At 52.8% G+C, this 20,726-nt stretch overlaps 2 protein-coding genes across 2 annotated transcripts; one reads left to right on the top strand and one right to left on the bottom strand.

Moving 5' to 3' along the window:
* Window positions 1-3,874: 3,874 nt before the first annotated feature.
* NCLIV_035010 (hypothetical protein) lies at window positions 3,875-10,922 on the top strand (the record flags this gene model as incomplete). The annotated part of the gene is made up of 8 exons (XM_003883702.1): window positions 3,875-6,200; window positions 6,732-6,880; window positions 7,394-7,496; window positions 8,101-8,636; window positions 9,374-9,459; window positions 9,880-9,937; window positions 10,400-10,506; window positions 10,835-10,922. The coding sequence occupies 8 exons, from the start codon at window positions 3,875-3,877 to the stop codon at window positions 10,920-10,922; spliced, it is 3,453 nt and encodes a 1,150-aa protein (XP_003883751.1).
* Window positions 10,923-12,287: 1,365 nt separating this feature from the next.
* Window positions 12,288-18,419, bottom strand: NCLIV_035000 (hypothetical protein; the record flags this gene model as incomplete). Its single annotated transcript, XM_003883701.1, has 9 exons — window positions 12,288-12,392; window positions 12,894-13,009; window positions 13,609-13,752; window positions 14,182-14,289; window positions 14,678-14,972; window positions 15,528-15,687; window positions 16,025-16,152; window positions 16,911-17,887; window positions 18,269-18,419. The coding sequence occupies 9 exons, from the start codon at window positions 18,417-18,419 to the stop codon at window positions 12,288-12,290; spliced, it is 2,184 nt and encodes a 727-aa protein (XP_003883750.1).
* Between the last annotated feature and the right edge of the window lie 2,307 nt (window positions 18,420-20,726).

Raw genomic sequence — 20,726 nt, 5'->3', positions numbered from 1 at the left:
AACGACTCTCTCATTTCTCCTTACTTTCATTTTCTTCGGTTCTCGGGTCTATGAGCTGGACGTTGTTGAATGCGCTGAATCGGATCCTCTTATTGGATGGCAGTTTCTCTGTGTCAGTCTCTGCTGCGCCTCCTGTCCCCCGTTTTCTTTTTCTGGTTCTCTGTCGCTCTCGGCTTTCTCCTGCTCTGTTTTTCACGTTTCGTTTTTTCTCGGGCCCCTGTGGACACCCGCCGTCCTCAGCGCGTTGATGCCTCGAAGCGCAAGGGGACTTCAAAATTGACCGAGCACGTGTTGTCCCTCCCGCGGTCCCGGAGGATCCTGCAATGACATGTACGCACTCCCGAGGGATGTCTACCGAGTCGACAGGCACAAGGAAGAAGTTACTGCCTTCCTGAGACTGTTCCTGGCAACGCGGCGTCGCGTCGGTCGCCGCGCTGCCTCGCGCTCCTCTACATCTCGCTGGAAAGACCCGGTTTCTGTGGAAATCTCTGAGACATCTCACGAGTTCCTCCCGGCTCTTTCCTCGCGCGCCTCTTCTTGAAATAGAAGGGGTGTCCCGATCGAGTCCCAAAACCTCGCAGAGACTCTGAAGCCGGGGAGCGGTCCACAGAGCTGCGTCGTCGAACATATCTGGATTCAAAACGAAGTACGGATCGGGTTTGTCGGAAAGGGCGAGTCTGTGGGAACTTGACGTAGGCGAGAGACACGCAGAGAAGGCCGTACCAGGGTACGCCCCGCTAGATGGGGCACGTGAAAGTGGGCGACCGGCGGCGCGTTGTTCTTCGCCTTCTTCCGGTTCTCCCGTTTCATCAGGCGCACATTTCCCCCGAGTTGAACCAGAAAGAGGGCTTTTCTGGCACGGCAATCCTAGCCGAAAACACACGGAAAGGGCCCGGGCGACGCGCGTCACGAAAACAGGCGATCTCCCGAAATGGAGAACCGTGTGACGAAACCAACTGGACGATAGCTTGGTTTCCATAAGAAGGCTATATGATTGCATGCCTGTGAGTTTGGCTCCGTCCTACTTTTAAGTGAAACCAGCAACTACATTCGTACATGCATGTGTATGGATAGGAATCTTTATCTATGGCCGCTTGTGGATTGCTAACGTTCAAATGTATACCTGACACCCGGCCTCGGCGTGGGGTTGCAGGTTGGCCTTTTAGGGGGTTTTTGAGAGGTTGCGGTACGAGGAAGACTTTCTCCAGTTCCAGCGAGGAATCTGTTCGGCCCACACATCCCGTCGGCAGATGGTGCGTTGTCTCGAACGGTTCGCCGTGTCGATTTCTCGAGACAAGAGACGCAAGGATCCTCGACGGTGACCAGTCTGTGGTTTTGGTAAGAACGACCCTTTCTTCTGTTTCTTTGTCCACCTCTGGGCCTCCATAGCCCCTCACTTCTTCAGCAAGAGCCGCGACGCGACTACGCCTGAAACTGGACTCCGTGCTTTCAGGATAGGTCCCATAAGTCTCTCCATCGCAACGCACACCTTTTCTTCCGTCAGCACGCAGAACGTCTCTTTGCGAAGAAGACATTGTTTTCCTTCCCTCACCACGCGGATTTCGAGGCTCTCTGGTCACGGCCGCGACGCCCGCGCGACGCGCAGAAGGAGACAGAGCATTGGACGGAGACCGCAAACACCCATGTGGTTCGTCTGAGGCTCGCAAGTCTGCGGTGTTCTTCGGAATCGTTCCTGAGAGATCTGGAGAGGAAAATCCACGCTGCCAAGCTTTCCTCGCTGCCGGGGGAGGTGGAAGAGGTGAAGAAGAATGACGCCTCGGCTGAGCTCGAGGGCAAGCGCCTGTTCGCGCTTGCCTACCGGGATAAGCAAGCGCCGCGGGCAGGCGAGACGAGGATGTACTCGACAGAGCTTTTACAGATTTGTAGGCGAGGAAAAGCTCCATTTCGGTTACCAGATCAAACTCCCATACAGATGCGTGAGTTGGAATTGGAGTAGCCTTCGAATTCCCTCTACTTGCGAAGAGGAAGGACCGATGAACCGCGAGAAAAACCACGAAACACCAAGACTTTTGAGTGATCGATTAGTGCTTGCCTCCCGTCCTCTGTCTCATTATATATATATATATATATATAGATAGATAGATAGATAGATAGATAGATAGCGATGTATAAATGTTTAAAATGGAACTGTGGGGGCAGTGCAGTCTGTGTGTTTGGATGTACGAGCTCTGTGGAAGGATTCTTCTAGAGCGAAGAGGCAAAAGACGTGAGGTTCTCTTACAGTTGGATCAGAAGAATGGAAGCAGATGCTAATGTAGGAAGAGGTCTACTGATGCGTGGTTCTCTCACGTATGTTGCATACAGGCGTTTACATGCGCATATCCACTCTTCCCACGATATATCTGATGTACAAACACGTGCACGCCCTGCACTCTGTCGGGAACGGTTCCGCTGTGGCATACTTTGCTCCGGAGATGCCGGCCAGTTTGGGTGTCGCTCTCTCTTCCCGAGTTTTCTCTACAAATCTCTATCCGAGAGTTCCTGAAGGTCCGGCACTTTTTATTCCTCTGGGTAGCATGCCTGATCCACTTTCACCAAAAGTGGATGAGGCTCGTCGATTAGGTGAAATCTCTCTTGGAGCGCCGACCCTCTTCGACGACCAAGCTGTCTCGTCCGGGTCTTTGCACACGACGAAATCGAAGAAGGCCCCAGAGAGGCAAAGCTTTTCTGCCTCAGCTGAAAAGCCCCATTTTCTTCCAGGGAAACAGTTTCTTAGCCCTTTCGTGTTCGTCTTTCCTGTTTTTAAAAATCTAGATATAGCAAACAACCGGGGGTTTGTCTCTCGCTTCTGTGTCTCGCGGTTTTTTCACGCTGGAGACTCGGACACCCGCCGACGCGAACCGAGAGTCTCGGGGCTAAGAAAGAACCCTGTCTCGTCTCTTCCAGGAGAGCGTCACGGAAAAGCGTCCGCTGACGCCATTCCCCGACAGCGTTCTCCCAGTCTCCCGGCACGAAAAGAATCGATTCTTCGACTGGTTCGCCGCGTGGGACTCGGCCAACCAGGCAGACACCGGCCAACCTGGCGCTCGGCGGGACTGCAGAGAGACACCGACTTTCTCGGCTTTTCCGCGGAGTCCGCGCTCTTCGCTTCTCCACAGAGAAAAGGAAAGAAACAAGTAAAGACATGAAGAGAGAACCAGCAAAGTTCACATGCCAAGTCGCCAAACAGCAACGCATCGTGGGGCGCTCCCGGTGTGCATCTGCGAAAAGTTGCCGCGTTCTACGGAGCAGTCGATTCACCTCTCCGTCGCGATTGCTTTTCTCGCTGGCGCACGACACTTGTTTTCGCCCGTCTCTCGTCTCTCGCTGTGTCTCTCTTCTGCGACGAAGAAAGAAATCCACTCCGAGTCGCTGGCGATCTGGAGTCTCGAGGAAAGCGATCTTTGCTATGGCATGTTCAGTTGCGTTAAACCCCCGCTTTTCACGTGCACTCAAACGGCTTTCACGCTGTCAACTTCTCTCAGCGAAGACGCGTTTACCGGGGAACCTGAATCGCGCCTTCTTCGGTGTTCTTCGGACTCAGCAGCCTCAGTTTTAGGAAGAGAGGTTACGCAGAGGAGTCTCATTTTCGTTATCGTGAGATGTGCAGCGCCGTATCGATGGCTGACCACCCTCAATGTCTAGCACACTCCTGTTCATCTGTCCATCTCTGTATTTATCTTCCGTTCTGCGTGGATATGTATACCTACGTGTGAAGAGCACAGTCCATCCGTGTATCTTAATGCTCTCTCTGTAGCTGGGTCACCTTCCCCGTATGTTTTGTCGGTCTGTCTTCTGGAGTACCCCGTGGCGGAAGACGCAAAACAAGTGCCTCTCTTGAATCTCACCTCCGTGTCACCGATATGAAGCAAACATGTGGACATCTGGCTACCTCGATCCGCGCCTCTCCTCTTTGCTCTCCAAGTATGGAGAAAAACGGTCTCCCTCTCCTTTTCCTGCTGTTCACGATGCAGAATCCACGCGCGCGCCGAGCAGTTCCACAAACTCCGGCGACGCGGGTTCTCCCCTGTCGCCGCGAACGCGCGAAAGTGAACAGGGGAAGAAGCAAACGGCGAGGCCCGAGACGGGACGACACCCACCCGGCCGCGCACCTTTCCGCATTCTGATTCTGTTTGGGTCTTCGGGAGGCACATCTGCCGCCATCGCTTTCTCGCTTTTCCACTCTTTGCGTCAGCAGCTTTCCAGCGGAGATGGCGCATGCACGCCGAGATCAGGCTCCGTGTCTCGGGGGAACCACGGTCGAGAGGGAAGTTCCCAGGAGAGAGAGAAGAACTCGCAACCCATCACGATCTGCCGTACCGGCGACGGCGACTCGCATCCGGAAAAAGAGGAAAGGGAGAGGTCTGACGCGGAACCCCTTCGCGATGCTGCCGTTTCTTCTTCGTCGTCAGCGAGTGTCTTTTCGTTATCGAAAAAAAAGGAAAGGAAGATCGCGACGTCGGCGTCTGGTGGCTTCAGCGAGGGCAGTCGGGCTGCGGAGACTGCGCTGGAAAAAGCACGGAACTTCATGAACGAGGCACGGAACGCATCGCCTTCTTCATTTGACCCGAGCAGCCGAAAGCTCTGGTTCCTTGACCGCGCATGTGCAGGCGGCGTTGAGCTTCTCGTTCAGTCGATGGAATTCTTTTCTTTCGACGACCTCGTTGCCTTGCTCGAGGAATCACCCTCCGTTCACGACGCGTCTTCAAACGCGTCTTCGCCGCAAACACGCCCATCGCCTGGCGCTTCCGCGCCTTGTCCTTGTCCGGCCGTCGCCTCTTCTTCTCGGTCGGACGCGTCCGAAGCTTCTGCCTCTTCGCTTTCTGCTTCCTCGTTGTCTTCCCCGTCTTCGTCGTCGGCGCGTCTTCTGCTTCTCTTTTGTCTCTCGACGGCTTCTCAAGGCACGCCTCCGTCTGCGGCTGCAGCGTTTTGTGCGGACGCAGAAGACGCGCGGAAGGACTTCCGCATTGGAAAGAACATTTTGTCTACATGCCTCGTTGCCGGGATTGGCTGTGGCAGCACGGAGTATCCTGCGTCGACGTTCTGTCGTCCCGCCAAACACCTCTTCAAAACCCTCACGGGGCATCTGGAAGCGCTCCCTCTGCTTCTTCTCCCGTGTTCCTCAGACGTGCCTTCGCCGCTCTCGGCTTCATCCCTCGCGTCGTCGGCCTCTGCGCCTCCTCGGGTCTCTGCTGCGACCGCGTCTTCCCTTCTTCTGCTCTCTGACACACACACGGACCGATCGCTCGAAACGAAAGTGAAGAAATGGGAAACGGAGGCCGTGCGGCGACTCGTCGACTTCCTGCGCGCCTCTCCAAACGAGCGAGAAATTTGGATGAGCCTGGCGAAAGACCGGAAAAGCCGGGAGCGGAAGACTCTCTCTGGCGGGTCTCGAGAAGCCGGGACAACGGCGCGCCGCGGGAAGGAGACGTCAACAAAAGTTGAGATAAATGGAGATCCACAAGGCGAACGTGTGACAGCCGACGAGCAGAGCGCTCACGGAGCGACTGGAAGAGACGCAAAAGGTGAATCTGAGACCGAGGGCGAGGCGTCTTCTGTTGACGCGTTTTCGTCTGCAGTGAGTTCGGGAGAGGAGAGCGATCTCGATGAGACTTCGTCGATCTTCTCGTCAGAGGACGACGAGGCAGAGGGAAGGACGGAGCGGCTCGCGACTTCGGTCTCAGGGACGGACACGGGCGGAGGGCCCTGCGGAAACGCAGAGGGAAACCACGACCTGGAAGACGTCGTCGGAGCCGGCGAAGACAACGCCCGCAGTGGCGACAGGCGCCGCCAGCGAGAACGGGAGACGCAGAGCCTCCGCAGCTGCGTGGGAGGCGACGGCGAAGCTGCCGGTGAGGCGCGACGCCGAAGGAAAACGATGTTGTCTGAGAAACAGGCGACGCAACTGAAGAAAGAAGGCTACAAGCTGGTGGGGTCTCACTCCGCCGTGAAGCTCTGCCGATGGACAAAGTCGCAGCTGCGCGGCCGCGGCGGATGCTACAAGCACACGTTCTACGGCATCACCTCGTCGCAGTGCATGGAGCTGACGCCTTCTCTGGCCTGCGCAAACAAGTGCGTCTTTTGCTGGCGACACCACAAAAACCCCGTCGGGACTTCCTGGCGATGGCAGATGGACAGCCCAGACTTCGTCGTCGAGCAGGGACTCAAGAACCACTTTGCCGCCGTCAAGGAACTGAAAGGTGAGAAGGCTAGGAAGCAGTGAGTCAGAGACAAGGAGAGGCAACGCCCAAAAAGTGAGGGGAAGGGGGGGGAAGCGGAAAGCAGTCGTGGTGAGGATAACCGGACGTCCGAGCGGGAAGACGGCCGGGTGTGCTGGGCGAAGAAGGGACTGCAAAGGAGACGAACGAACGAGACTGACGCGCGTCAAGAGAGGCAGCGGTGGCGTATCGCCGAGGTGTTGAACTTGCATGCATGGGGTTCCGTGTCGAGGGTTTCTCGCTTTTCCTCTTCATCTGCCAAGCGCACAGTCGGCCTTCTCTCGTCCCTACCCCGCGTCCACTGGTTTTCGCGGCTGCCAGGAGCTTCGCCGCGTCTTCATCGCGTTTCCCTTTCCCTTTTGGATCTGTCGCATTCTCTTCTCCGATGTCGGTCCTCGCCTGGCCCCGCAAGGGACTCGGTTGCGAGTCGTGGCGTGGGATCTAGGCTCGGCTCTTCTGCGCGTTTTCGTGCCTTTCACATCGCCTCCTCGCTGCGCCTGCTTCTCCGTCCAGGCATGGCAGAAGTGAACGAGGCGCGTCTCGCGTCGGCCCGCGCCGAAGTCCGTCACTGTGCCTTGTCGCTCGTCGGAGAGCCGATCATGTACCCGCGAATTGACGAGCTCGTGAAGCTTCTCCATCAGCAACACATTTCCACATTTCTTGTGAGTTTCACGTCTCGTTCACTGCCAAACATACGCTTCCATTCTCGTCCGTTGGTTTCTACATTTTGTTTTCTACATCTGGTTCCATGTATCCACATTTTGAAGGCATTTGCACACGCACCAACCTTCAAACGCAAGCCGCGGCTGCTTGTAAAGGCGCTCAGCGTGGCCTCGGGGCGCGGCCTATTCGCCGTCCACAGCGCGTCACCGTCGCCGATTGCGGGGCAGTCTCTGGGTTATTAAAGTGGGGATGCGGGTTGTATATTTATGCGTAGATACTTGCGTAGAGCTCTGTGTATCAAGCGTAGAACTGCAGATACGTCCTGTCCCCCGAGTGATATGGAGTCGCTCTCTCCCTTTCACGAGCAGTCTGAGTCTCCATCCCTACACCTTCGTCCGATCCTACGCTCTGAGTCCATTTGTCTCTCTTTGTCTCTCTGTCTCTGTCCCCGTTTCGCTCCACCTGTTCCGATTCGCGCTCTCTTGCTTTGCCTCCGGTCATGCTATCTTCAGGTGACAAATGCGCAATTTCCCGATGCTCTGCGCAACTTGCCGCCAGTCACGCAGCTGTACGTGTCGGTCGACGCCGCAAACCCCAAAGACCTCAAAGCACTCGGTGAGAGGCGCTCGCTGTCGAGGCACAAGGCCATGTCGCACCTCTGTATATGTCGAGACTCCTGCCGTGTATATACACAGGCAGGCGAGTCCTGGAGGTATCCTATCACACCTCGTTCCTGCCTTTTGGTGGGCCCTCGAACGCATGCTTCACGTGAAGTCTCCGTCGAAAAGCGCGGGGACTACGGCAGCCTTCGTTGTGTGAAAGGAGAGAAGGTCGAACGGCCCACGGTGGCTTTCATCCGCCTCTGTATATCTTTCAGTCTGCGGTCCCAGCAAGCGATCTGCGCGGCAGTTCTCGGTCTACGTCTACCTACACCTCTCTGTAGACACATGCGCGGGGGTGCGTGTTCATAAGTGGGCGTGGGACCGCACCCGTCTGTGTCTCTCTGTCTCTCCTTTTTCGTACCTTCATATATTTGTTTCAGTGCTGCTCGCTGGCGGGAGTCTCTCTTGTAGGGTCTGATTCGCTTCTCGCTTCCAGCTTTGTCCGTCTTCAATAAGTGCCCGGGAACGGTGTCGGCCTTGTCGGTTCTCGTCTTTGCCACCGTGCAGCTCGTTCCATGTCCATTCCCCTCCTGTATGTCACATATCGTCTGTGGCAGACCAACCGCTGTTTGCCGACTACTGGGAGCGTTTCGTCGCTTGCCTCGAGCTGTTGAAAGAGAAGCGCCAGCGAACAGTGTATCGCCTGACCCTCGTCGCTGGCTACAACATGGACAATCCTTCGGGTTCTACACCCGACAAACCCGACACTGGCGAGAATCCAGAAACCCGCTCGACGCCAGCGTCGCCCCCGGAGAGTCCGCAAAATGAGGCCAAAGACAGGTGCTGTCGAGCCGTTGCCTCTGGAGACACAGAAACGGGACATGCCTGTGGCTGCCGCTCGCCGTCGATGCTCGACGGAGACAGGGCGCGAGAGGAGACACGCACGAGGGGTCTTGGGAGGCGAGGAGAGAAGGCGACGCAAGGAAGGGCAGAAAGCAGGGAAGGACAGTCTCTCACAGATCGATCGGCAGCCGCGTATGCGAAGTTGGTTCTTCGAGGATCGCCGGATCTCATTGAAGTCAAAGCGGTAACCTATTCGGGGACGTCGAAGCATTCCAAATTAACCATGAAGAATATCCCGTGGCATGACCAGGTCAGGATTCGAAAAACCGCTCGCCGTGACGAGAGACCCTCCCGATGAGCTGGGACGGTTTTCCTGTCCCTGTTTGTCGGACTACGGGGAAAGCACTGCTTTTGGGATTTCAATACGCGCCTTGTAATGCTGCAGGCATGTGCATGCATACGCCCGGCTTTTTGCTCGAGTGCATGCACGGCGACGTTTTGTTTCAGATGTGACAGAACGCGGGAAGTCCAGCGCCTGTCGCTTCCTAACCCCGGACCTCTGCTTGTGTTCTCCTCTCTCACTGTGAAATAATCATCAGTGCATTTATCAAATATATATATATATATATATATATATATATATATGCGGATTTACGTTTACGCAGATGCATGGTTCACATGTCCCTCTACATTGCTCGTTTTGCGGCTCCTGCACATGTTCGGTGTGGCTCTGTCGCCGTTCTTGTCTGTTGTTCTGACTCCTGTTCCTCCTTTCTTATCCTACCTCTACCTCCTCTCTCGCCACGTCAACATTTCTAGAGTTTCCTGTCTCTGTGCCGGCTTTCTGTTTCTCTCAGCCGTCGCGGTTTCTTTTCACTTAGTCCCTCCTCCTCTCTGCTCCTCCGTGTCATCGCAGCCGCCCTTTCCTGGTTTCCTTCCCTTTGTGGGCTCTGCTGTGCCCCGTCGCTGCCGTTGGCTCCCCCCGCTGCAAATGCCTTTTCCGCCTCTCTCTGCGCCCCTGTGTTCCAGGTTGTCTCTTTCTGTCAGGCTCTCTGCGACGCCCTGCCTGCGGGGCAGTATGCGATTGCATGCGAGCATCGGCACTCGTGCTGCGTCCTCATCGCCAAAACCTCGTAAGTGTAAGGTTGTCAGTACTTGAACTCCCTACACGCATACAGTAATATATATATATATATATATATATATATACTTATTTTTGCCTATGTTGACTTCCTGGTGCGTATACAGCAACGGGCGTGAATACATCGTGAAATATAGCCGAATATAGTCGCTGGATACTGAGATCTTTGAACACATACAAGCATATTTAACCGATGAATCTAGCGAGAGAGAGGGAGAGTATGATTGCAAACTCCTCGCGACGACCTATTGCGATGTATATACCGTGAGCTGCCTATGCTTATTTCCGCATGCTCTGTCTCTTCCAACCGTGTGTGTGTGTTTCTATCTCCTTGGATGCGAGTTCCGTACCCCACACTATGATTATGATCTCTTGTGTGGTGTTGTTTCTGACTTGGGTTTTGGATGAACAGCTATCGACGGGACGGCGTGTGGCACACGTGGATCGACTACGATAGATTTCACCAACTTGTAAGTCTAAAAAGACGCCAGGCTCCGCTTAGAATTCTCCGGCGTCGCATTTCGCGGCCTCGTCCCCAATCTGCCACATTCCGCGACGAGTGCAATTTCTGGCTTTCTGTTCACTCCCTTGCCTTCTCCCTCCTCGTTTTTCTTTTCTCTAGCATGTGTGCCGTTTGCAGCCCTCTGTAGCCGACGCGGCGTTGACATGATACAAACTAAACATTGGCACGGCATAGAGCCACGGGAAGGCAGGAAGATCCATCGCGGTGAATAAACGGCGAGCGATACGGGTATCGCCGTATTTCGAAAATGTGTGCTTGCATGTTGACGAAACACTCGCAAATCGTGAGTGGACAATTCGTACCGCGCACCTCGGATCTGCCACGAACATGGCCGTCATCCCGTGGCCTTGCCACATCTCTTCGGTTTGCCCAATTTGTGTGTTTTTCTTTTCTTTTTTACTGGTTCCAGGCCACCAGCGGCAACACAGCCTTCACCGGATTTGACTACTGTGCCCCGACGCCGTCGTGGGCTGTGTACGGAAGTGCCGAAGCAGGTTTCAGCCCGTTCGAGAAACGGTAAGGCGCCCGCCGTCTGTTTCCATCCTCGAGGCGGCGTCGTTTTCGGCGTCTCAGTCTCCTAGCTCGGCACGCATGGCCATAGCGGAATAGGCCACGGCGCGCCGCGTGTTTCAGATGAAGTTTGTGCGGCACTTCGTTCACGCCGGAGTTTTTACCAGATTCGCCAGCGGCGCACGAGTTCGAGAGTACGTGGAGCCTGTCGTGAGTCACTTGGTTTTCACTCGACATGTGTTTCTCGCCTTTCACTCGCCGTGCCCCAACAGAATTGTTTGCTTCGCACCGCCCGGTTTAACGCCTGTCTTGACCAGCTGTGGTTCTTCTGTAGGGTCTTCTCTAAGGGGAAACAGAAGCGTCTGCTCCGCGACAAGGACCGAAGCGGACCGGATGCAGATGCACCAAATGGGGGAAACTGAGAAGCGCCCCAGAGAGCCAGGAGACCCACCACCGTTTCCAAGCGCATCCCCGTTCCCGAAATATAAGCCGACGAGACGCGAAGCACTTTGCGTCGCGGGCTGGTCGCTTGCCTAGCCAGAGAAAGGCGAACCGACCGCATCAGTTGCTCGCTCTCTTTTTCTGTCGACGCCCATGCGTCCTACTCTTTTGCTCTGAATCGATCTCGCAGTTATTCAGTTCTCTATCTTGGCCGGCCAGGGTGTCCATCCCTGGATCTCGATGCGGTTTCTCCCTCGATGGCGCTACAGAAAATCGGTTGGGCACGTGTGTTTGGGTCGTTGCGGGTGAAGGGGAGCTCTCTCAGGATCTAAAGGGAGACTTTCGTCCCTGTGTTCGTATCAACGGCAGTGGAGCGTCGCGAATCTGGAACGTTATGTTGCATCACTGACAATCGTCGCCACCCCAGCCATTTCCGGGTCCTCCCGACTGTGGTAACTGCGCGTGCATGGGGTTTCTGCTAACGGGCGTTATCTGATGCCGACACAAAACGGATGCGCAACTACACTCGAACGCAGGAGTGCATGTCGAGTGGCGAACGGGAATAGCACGCGACAACCGGCTCTGCGAGGACCTGCAGATGCGGAGGCGTTTGGGACTCCTACGCTAAAAGGCGAACCGGAGCAATCTCCGTTGCTGTTCTGTTCACAAAGCACGATTCTCATCCTGTTCTGTTCTGGTGATGGAAAGCGAATCGGAAGAAATCTGAAGCTCGAGCGCTTATCGCAACGCGAGAGAACCTGCTCTCCCGAAAAACACAGATGGATTCGATTTTAGCCGGCAGAAGGCTGCGTCGCCCAACATAGTCAATAGGGACACATGAAGATATATATATATATATATATATATATATATATATATATATATAAGTTTGTACTCTTCATCTATCTCTAGACATATTCGCAATCACGCACATCTATATATATCGGTGGGATCATGCCAAGCCCGACACTGTTTGCACATGCCAGAGGATGACCGTGATCTTGGAAAGGACGATCAACTCCACATGATAAATTTTAATGTGTCTGTGTGTGGGTATTCACCTCCTTTTGTGTGCAGGAGAGTCGCCATACCTGTCTCTACATGTATATATGTATATGAATGCAGGTATGTATGGCCACGGGGGTGTATGTACCTCTGGCGGCGTGTGGCAGTTTCCCGCTGACATTTTTCGTAAGTCTGTATCTATGCGAACAGACCTGTGGAAATACTACATTGTGTAGCAACTCAAGGCGTCTGTTTTTGTGCTTGCGTAGCGGGCCTTGCAGCGTTTCGAAATAAGTTGATATTCCGAAGAAAACCGAATTCCCTGTGTTTGCATTCACTATTTAGAAATAGATAACAATGACAGTGATGTCATCGACGACATTGTGCTCTTCCTCAATCCAACGTCTCCAAGCTTCTCTGGCGATTGCATCGCATGCTTTCTGCACCTGGACAAAATGGCCGAACAAACACGAAGGAAAGGGAGAATCTGTGTTCTCTGCTGGAGACAAAACCGATGCTCCAGGAACAAGCCAGCGCTCCAGTCTCTGTGTTTTTACCTAGCCGCGTTGAGGGCAGTCCGTTTTCTAGGAAAGTTTGTACGAACCCCTGGGTCGGTTTTGTACTTGTCTTGCCATCTCCATGCTTCGATTCCTTCTTTTGCATGTACGCATTCGCCCGTGTATCTACGCGTATATATATATATATATATATATATATATATATATATACGTGGTGGAGTGCAGGATAAACAGCAAAACAGGTAACTAATGATGCAGATAAAAGTCGTGACAGACATGGTCAGGTAGATAGGTGCGCTCACGGCTTTTTCAGCTTAAGGATGCGGGAAAGAGGAAAGCACAGGAATCGCGAAGAACTCTTATGCTAGCCATCCCGGTACCTGCAATTCCCTACAAAAACGCGGGGCGACCGCAACCTTTCAACAGTACCTGATCGCGTCCAAAAGCGCCAACCATATTGACGGCTTCTTGTGAGGAAATAAACTCCCAGACACCATCGGAGCAAATGAGCAGGAATTCATCACGGCCTTCGAGGATTTCATACTCTGAAGAAAACGGCCGCAAGCATCGGTAGTATGTTGTGCATAAGGCGCTGCGTCTACAGACACTGGAACATTCGCCACGCGCAAGGTCCAGTGGGGTGGCGGTGTACACAATCTTAAAATACTTGGTTGTCTGCATCTCGTAACTGGAGTCCCATTCAGTATCCTAGGAAAATCGCGGATATCGTAGGCAATGTGGCGCTCGCCTGCAGCAACGCCAAGCCTCGCGAACCCGTCGGCGTCGAATGCGAACGAAACCAAAAAAAGCGGGGAAAGGACGGACACGGCAAAAGCGTGAAACGGGACGCGAGTGCATTCTTTTGTTAAAACACCTGTCACTGGCTGAGACGAGGCGAGTCGAGGATGCATCCCATGAAATTCAATATTCCAAACAGCCATTCGCCAAGACGAATTCAAAAATAAAGAAGACGTAGGCATGATAAACGCCATCAGGCATCCACGGCAACGGCGGGATTGGTCGCAACTTCATATCGGAAAAGAGCAAAAGCCCCTCACACTGCTGGCACCCCAATAGAGAATGACTCGCAACGAAATGAGAAGAGGAAAGGCAAATCGAGAAGAGCGACTGCTGTCTCTCTGACCTCGGACTTCAGGGTCTGCAATAACCCCCGCTTGAGTGGCGATTGTATCTCCGATCGCTCGACTCATGGCAAGACCAGGAAAGAGTCGGTTCTTCAAAAACACACGGTGCGGAACGTCGCCATCTAACCGACGGACTTGACCGCCTGTACAGAAAAGCGCACCCATGGAACAATAACTGCACACGAGGCAAGCACGCGTTGCCGACTTGCTCCAGAATGGAATCAGCAGAAAGGCGTAAGCAGGACACCAATGCGTGCACAGTTAACACCGCCAGTTTTCAATCCCTTTCGGATTCAGTCCACCACCATCTAAAGCAGCGTTGAACACACATCAACTTGAAATATATATGAATACATATACATATATTCATATCTATATCTATATATATATATATATATATACATCTGTATATATACACACATATACATATATATATATATATATATATATATATATATAGGATATATGTGGGTGTGGCCCTTCATCTGTGTATACACTGCCAAGGCGTCACGCGGGGTATCGGCTTTTTACAGGGCCATAAACATGCAGAGATATCGCAGGAACCGACCGACCTGCCTTTTGAATGCGTTGTCTCTCGACCTCGTTGGTAGGTTTGTGATCATTTGTTAGGTCGACCGCGGTAAGTCTCGACGGCGACTGTCCTTCGCACTCTGTAGCCGCTGAAAACACACCACCACAATTGTGTTTTGATTTTTTCTTCACAGATCCGGTGTGGTTGGGGCGTCGCAGGATATGGAGAAACGCGTTTTTCTCTGGGTGAACCACCTGAAGAAAGGCATTCTTCCAGTTTCCCGAAGCGGCCGGCGCCTCCGCCACAGACACGCGAAAGCTACATCTGAGATAAATCCGGTGAACGCGGCTTACGGCACCGTGATTCCCTTCGCGCGCGTCTCTCTTTTGAGATGCACGCGGTTCGCCTGCGCTCCTGGACCGCCTGTTCCCTGGAAACCCTCCTGGCAAGATCTGCCGGCGTGTTCTGTGTCTTTGCTCCTTTTCCAGAACGAAAAACAAAACTGCAAACCCTAAACCAGAAGCGAACCGACTCACCGCTGCCGATGCCTCGATCCTGTGCACTCTGTCGAGGATCCGGGGTGGACTGTTCCGGCCTCGCGCTTTCATTTCGTGTTTGCGGTCTGAACCGATCTACTCCGGCAACGCCCCCGGAGGTACCTGGTTCTCTTCGGCCAATCACGGCGCGACTGTCTCCGACGTGAGCAACAAACAATTTCTTCAGCGCGTGGATATGCAGAATAACTGTCGCTGTCGTGCCGCTCATGCTGCAATCAATCCCCGCCGCGCCGCTTAAAGCATCGTCCGTTTGATCCTCCAACTCATGATGTACCTAACGGCACATATGCAGAGAAAGAGATCCAAACGCAACTGTGACACATACACAAAACGAAAACAAAAATACACACGAACATGCGTCGGTTCCCTCCTACGTACAAACAGCCAGGCACATGCTATATATATATATATATATATATATATATATATGTATATGTATATATATGAATAGATAGATAGATATGGATATAAAGATATATATATATATATATATATATTGTGTATATAGATATAGATAGATATAGAGATGGATGTAGATAGATATAAAGATAGATATAGAGCTAGATATAGAGTTAGATATAGATATACAGAGAGATCTGCATAGATATAGAGATAGATATAGATATAGATGCATAGATAGATAGATAGATAGATAGATAGATAGATAGATAGATAGATGAATAGATAGATAGATAGCAGCGCAGCGAGCCCCGTGCGGTTCTTCTGTATGCATGCGTCCACAAATGCATTTAGAGAGATCGAAACGCGCAGACGTTTTCTCAGATATGGAAATATATGGCTCGGTGCACGGTTGTCCTCGCGTTCCTACCGTTGTGAAGGACGTGTGAAGTGCACGAAGGGGGTACGATAGAAAGGGAGGTTCGCCGTAGAGGAGCCTCGCCGGCAGTTCACGTTGAACATAATTGCTCACATCGTGCCCAAGGGGGCCGTGGCCGTCGAAGACGCCGTACAGTGACCATTTATCGACTCTGGAGGGGAAGTGCAAAACAGAGCGCACCAGCATTACAGCCAGACACAAAGAACAGTTGCAAGTAACGCCGCATAACCTCAAGTGTTTCCAACAGAAGTGGAAGAATGGGCTTGTTCGTTAGAGCGACAGGCGAGAAAGCAAATGCGCCATCGATGTTCTAGAGGAACGTTCCCGGTGTCTCATTTCCGCGCTGTGTTGAATGACCGACGTTTGAAAGGTGGTAGCAGGATACAAGTAACAAACGTTTTAGGAAGCGTTGTTCATGTGAAGATTATACTCAAAAATACGTCAAGTCTGACTCGTTGTAAACCTGAACATGCGTGTGAGTCGCTCACTTGATTATGAAGAAGTCGTCTTGATTCGGAGACTCCGGTTTGAAACCTTTTTTGCAGCACATGCCGATACCAAACTGATTCAGTGAGTCTTGCTGGGCTGCCTGTCCGTGCTTCTCAACCTTTTTGTCCTGCAGAAAACGTTCAAAACCTCTGTGCCACGCATGACAAGCACGCCTCTGTTGGACCATCAAAACTATCAAATAGACGCCTTGTGGGCACGTCTTTCCATACATATGACCAGCGCACTATACATGTCACCGCTCGACGAGGATCACTCCGTATGGCTCTTCATGCACACATGCATATTTATGTACGGAAATATGAATATGTATGTAGAAAGATGTACTTGCAGGTATACTTGTGAAGATCTATCCGTGTAGGCATGGTGATGCCCCTGGTCCGTTGAGATTCAATTTTTTCAGAAACGTGCCTCGAAGTTGCTTTGTGTCCGTTCGCTGTATAGGCCGGCTACACTAAGCCGTCGTGCTGTCGGCTTGCTACGTTGTGTTTGTGTGGACGGCAGTCGGCTTCCTCCTTTTGTTCCTCCCGTCTCCCGTCCCCGTCCCGCTTCGTTTTGTCTTTCCTCTTTCTCGCGTTCTTCACATCCTCGTCGCCTGGCTATCCCCTCGACAGTCAACGCGGTGCGTCCTCGCTCGGTTTCGGCCTCTCCGGGACTTTCCGGCGACGAAACCGTCGCCGATCGCGAGACGGATAGCCGGCGCCTCTGTGGATCTTGGAGCGAAGGAGACTGAAGCCGGTCTCTATTCCCTCCTGCCGGCGATGGAGACTCCTGTGCACACGCCGTTGTCCCTTCAGGATCTCCCCCGTCTTGGGCAGCTCTGAGTCGAAAACCGCCCGCGGTGTCCCCCGCGCTTTCTTTGGTTACGGGATCGCCCCTGTCAACTTCCGCTGGTGCGTCGCAGTCGTGTGGCTCCGGCGAGTTCCTCGTCTGCTCGCCTTCCTCGGACTCCTCACATTCTTTCTTCGCCGACACGCGAGGAGACGACGACGCACGGTCGAGTGCTTTTCCCCCCGGCGGTTTTGTGTTTCCCAGGCGCTGTGCAAGCAACACACCGGCAGGTACCTCGGCGCCAACAGCAATGATTGCTTGGCCTCTCGCCTTCTCGTCTGCGTCTTCTCTCGCCCCTGCAGAACGGGAGAGAGACAGTCGGCGTCTCCTCTGAGGAGATCCTGGCCACGTCTCAGCAGCGCGCGGACGGTCACTATCTCGCTTCGCATTCTCCTCCCTAGCCGCCGAGGTTCCTTCAGCGCGTTCTCCTGTTTTGTCTTCGCCACTGCATCTCTCCGTCGCAAAGCTACGACCATCCAAGGGAGAACCGGAGCGCTTGTCATTCCGATCTTGCGTGTTCCCGGCGGCGCTGCCCGCACCCGGGTTGTCGGACTGTGGCTCCGCCATCTTTTCGTTGCTGCAGGTTTCTGTCAAAATGGCCAAGGACGGACTCTCCAGCGCGTCTGCGTAGCCGGGATTCGTACTCGACCCTGCGACCACGGCAATATTGCTGCCTTGTCCAGTTGGTGAACGATTTGCTGCGCCCAGTTCGCTTTGCTTTGCAGATGCGAGAAGCGACTCGCCGTCGTGGGTGTCTCCACTTCCCGGGAGATCGTCTGTCTCGTGGCGGTTCGCTGAAGACACGGGAGACGTATCGTAGTGATGGGGGTACTGCTGAGGAGGAGCCGGACTTCGAGATGCGGGCTGATAACCTGGCGGGTGTAAGAACTTCCCCAAAACCGAGCGATGCGCTGCGGACAAGGAAACGTCGGACCTTTTAGAGGGAAGGCTCTTGCTGTGCGAGGGAATAGTGGCTTGCGGGCGCAAACGAACTTGGTCGCCTTCTCCTGCGCCTGAAAAACAGCCAGAACCTTCACGTGCGTTCGGGGATGTACCCATCTGTTGAATATTGCCGACAACGAGAGTCTACTGCGTCTGTCCACCAAGACGTGTCGAAAACTGTAGATCCTGGACAAACAGTTCAATACATATGCAAATAGATGTACAAGCGTAGCAGTGCCCTCATTCGTGCATACAAACGCCGGGGCTGAGCATCCATTTCTGGCGAGTCGAGAGATGTGTAAGTTGGTTGGTGTAGAACGGAAACAGGCGTAGGTCGATCTGGTGATTCGTCGATATGTCTATATTAGTTACCTCACGGCGTAAAAACACTGAATGAGAGGTGGACCTCAGTGGAGAAGAAGTGAGCGCAAATAAAGCGAATGACGACTGACCTCTGGACGCAGCCTGGCGGGCGGTCGAAGCAGCGGAGACGGCACCAAGCTTGGACGCACATGTCCCCATGCTCACGCCTTGGTCTTCGTCTGTTCGAGTTTGGTAGGGGAGGTGGAAAAGGGAAATCAGTTTCGAAAACGGCCAAGACATTGGACAGTTGGAGCCTCAACGGTGCCAACACAGATGCTTCGTTTGATGATGTTCATCGGTCAATCCTTTTCGGCACTGTGGTACGCGGCCTCATTGTTGCAACATTGGAAATGGGAAAAGGAAGGCAATCACCTCACGGTCCGGAGGCCGAGCAGGAAGAGAAGAAAAAATGCCGGCAGAGCAGGGGCTAGACGAACCAAGCGCAATAACGCACATACAGTTGTGTCTCGTTCTCGCGAGGCGAAGGCGTCCTAGCAAATACTAAAAAAGCAAAACATTCATTTCAGTGATGTGCTTGGTCAGCTGAAAACGATATGCTTCAACATTCGCCAGAATGAAAAGGGAAAGGGACGGACGGATCTCGTTAGTGCAGGAAGGATACTCGAGTTTAGTGGCATGAGAGGTGGTACGAAACCTGCAGTGAAGACACAGTATTGCTTGCCGATGAGGGATGCAGGAGCACAGGGGAATCGAATCGCCGGAGAACAACAACGGAATAGAGGACCAGGTGAACACCTGAGGAAGCTGAGGACAGCCGAAGCCTGTTCTGAGGCCGATCACTCGAGAGGCCATCTCGTGCGGTAGAGGCGGACTTTCGCCGTTGCTCGAGTTCCGTCTCTCCCGGTTTGTAGCCGTTTAGCATATTACTGGGTAAGAGACCCTTTAGAAACATCCGCTCATCAGAGAGCACAGAGAAGGAACTGGTACGAGGATCTCTATAGAGAGATGCAGGCAAACCGGTTCTTGGTCTTCACAGTGAACGAACAAAGTTGGCGACAGGCAAAAGAAACTGACACTCTGACGAAAGGGAAAAAGGCAAACTTGCTCTCACTCCAATTTCTGCTTCTCCGCTCGGCGGAAGAACACGAAGTACCTTATCCCCTTACTCGACACAGGACCTGAATGTGGTACACCTCTGAGAAACCTGTCTGGAATTCCTTCAACTGTACTGGGCTCCCATACCATCGGCGCACGCATACGGGCGGCGGCGTCGGGGGGAAACAAAACAGCAGAGGAAAATGCATTTCAAATCCCTTCCACTAATAAATTCTTTAGAGATGTACGTAGCATTATAAGTACCTCTGTATACATATCAAACACCCCGTGTGAGTGGTGGAAGGCGAGCAACAGGAGGGGGAAGGGACGGAGCGGTGGACCTTTTCGAGGTTGCCGTTTTATGGAAAGCTTTCACAAAACACGTCGAAAACACTTTCCGTTGCACGGATGCTTTGCGCTTACAGTCCGACTGCCATCAGGTTGGGGAGGGAATCAATTAGACAGGGCAAAGAAAACCTAGGAAACACCGCGATCTCATAAAGGCGCGATGCACACTCTGCCTGAACCAACATCAACTTAGAGTTTTCTCTCTCAAAAACGAAGAAACTTTTCATGGACTCCGTCCTTTGCTGTGAGAAATGAAGAAGTCTCACTACGCGGAAAAGGCTCTTAAGATGACCTCCCTCTTGTACTTCAACGGACAAGAGTGGGACACACACAAAAACCAAATGGCGGAGAGGCAGTAACGAATATAAAGGGTAGACAACTTTTTTTGTGTTTTTCGACGACCGAAAACAAACTGCTCATAGTCTGCCAGGTATCATATCGAGAAGAACGTTACCTGTTGATCAGACGGAAGCGTGATGTGTTCTTCGCTGAAATGTGCCATACTGGAGAGCTGTTTTACCTTAGAGCACCTTAGCAATGTTTACAACCAAGACGCCGAGAACGAAACAAATTCGCTCGACCGAGAGTACGGAGACCAGTGGCATACATAGCACCGCGGAGGATATTGGACAAGAGAAAAAAACGCGTAAACCAACATTTTACGTGTAATTTCACCCATGGTAGTGTACAGAGGGAAATCCAGAGGGACGACTTTCTCAGCGACCGGACTTTTTGGCTCGCACGCATGAAAAGACAGCACGAGCTGCTTTTTGGGTTAATTGTGTCGTCGTTCTCAAACCACACGGTATGTCGTGTGCCGCGGTTTCCTCTCTCAAGGGCGCGTCACGCAGGAAAAGGCCGTCGATGGCTTGTCGATCAGATGACAGAGGTAACCACGTTTCAAGCGGTCACCCTCTTATATTTCAATCCACAAAACTATATAATTGCCTCTCCCTCTATGAGTGGCAAATACGCTCATGATGTTCCACCGGCGCAATCTGCTTGGAGAAATTATGACCTCTAAAATACGATCATAGTGTGGACCAAGACAGACATGCAGTAAATGTAGATGTGTATGCTGTGGCAAGGGATCGCGAGGCGCATAGTCAGGGAGTAGAAAACGATTTTTGCAATGTTTCATGA

The sequence above is a fragment of the Neospora caninum genome, chromosome VIII (assembly GCF_000208865.1).
Source record: "Neospora caninum Liverpool complete genome, chromosome VIII".
Classification (NCBI taxonomy): Eukaryota; Apicomplexa; class Conoidasida; order Eucoccidiorida; family Sarcocystidae; genus Neospora; species Neospora caninum.
Note: the sequence above shows the minus strand (reverse complement) of the source record. Positions and strands in the feature narration are given on the sequence as shown.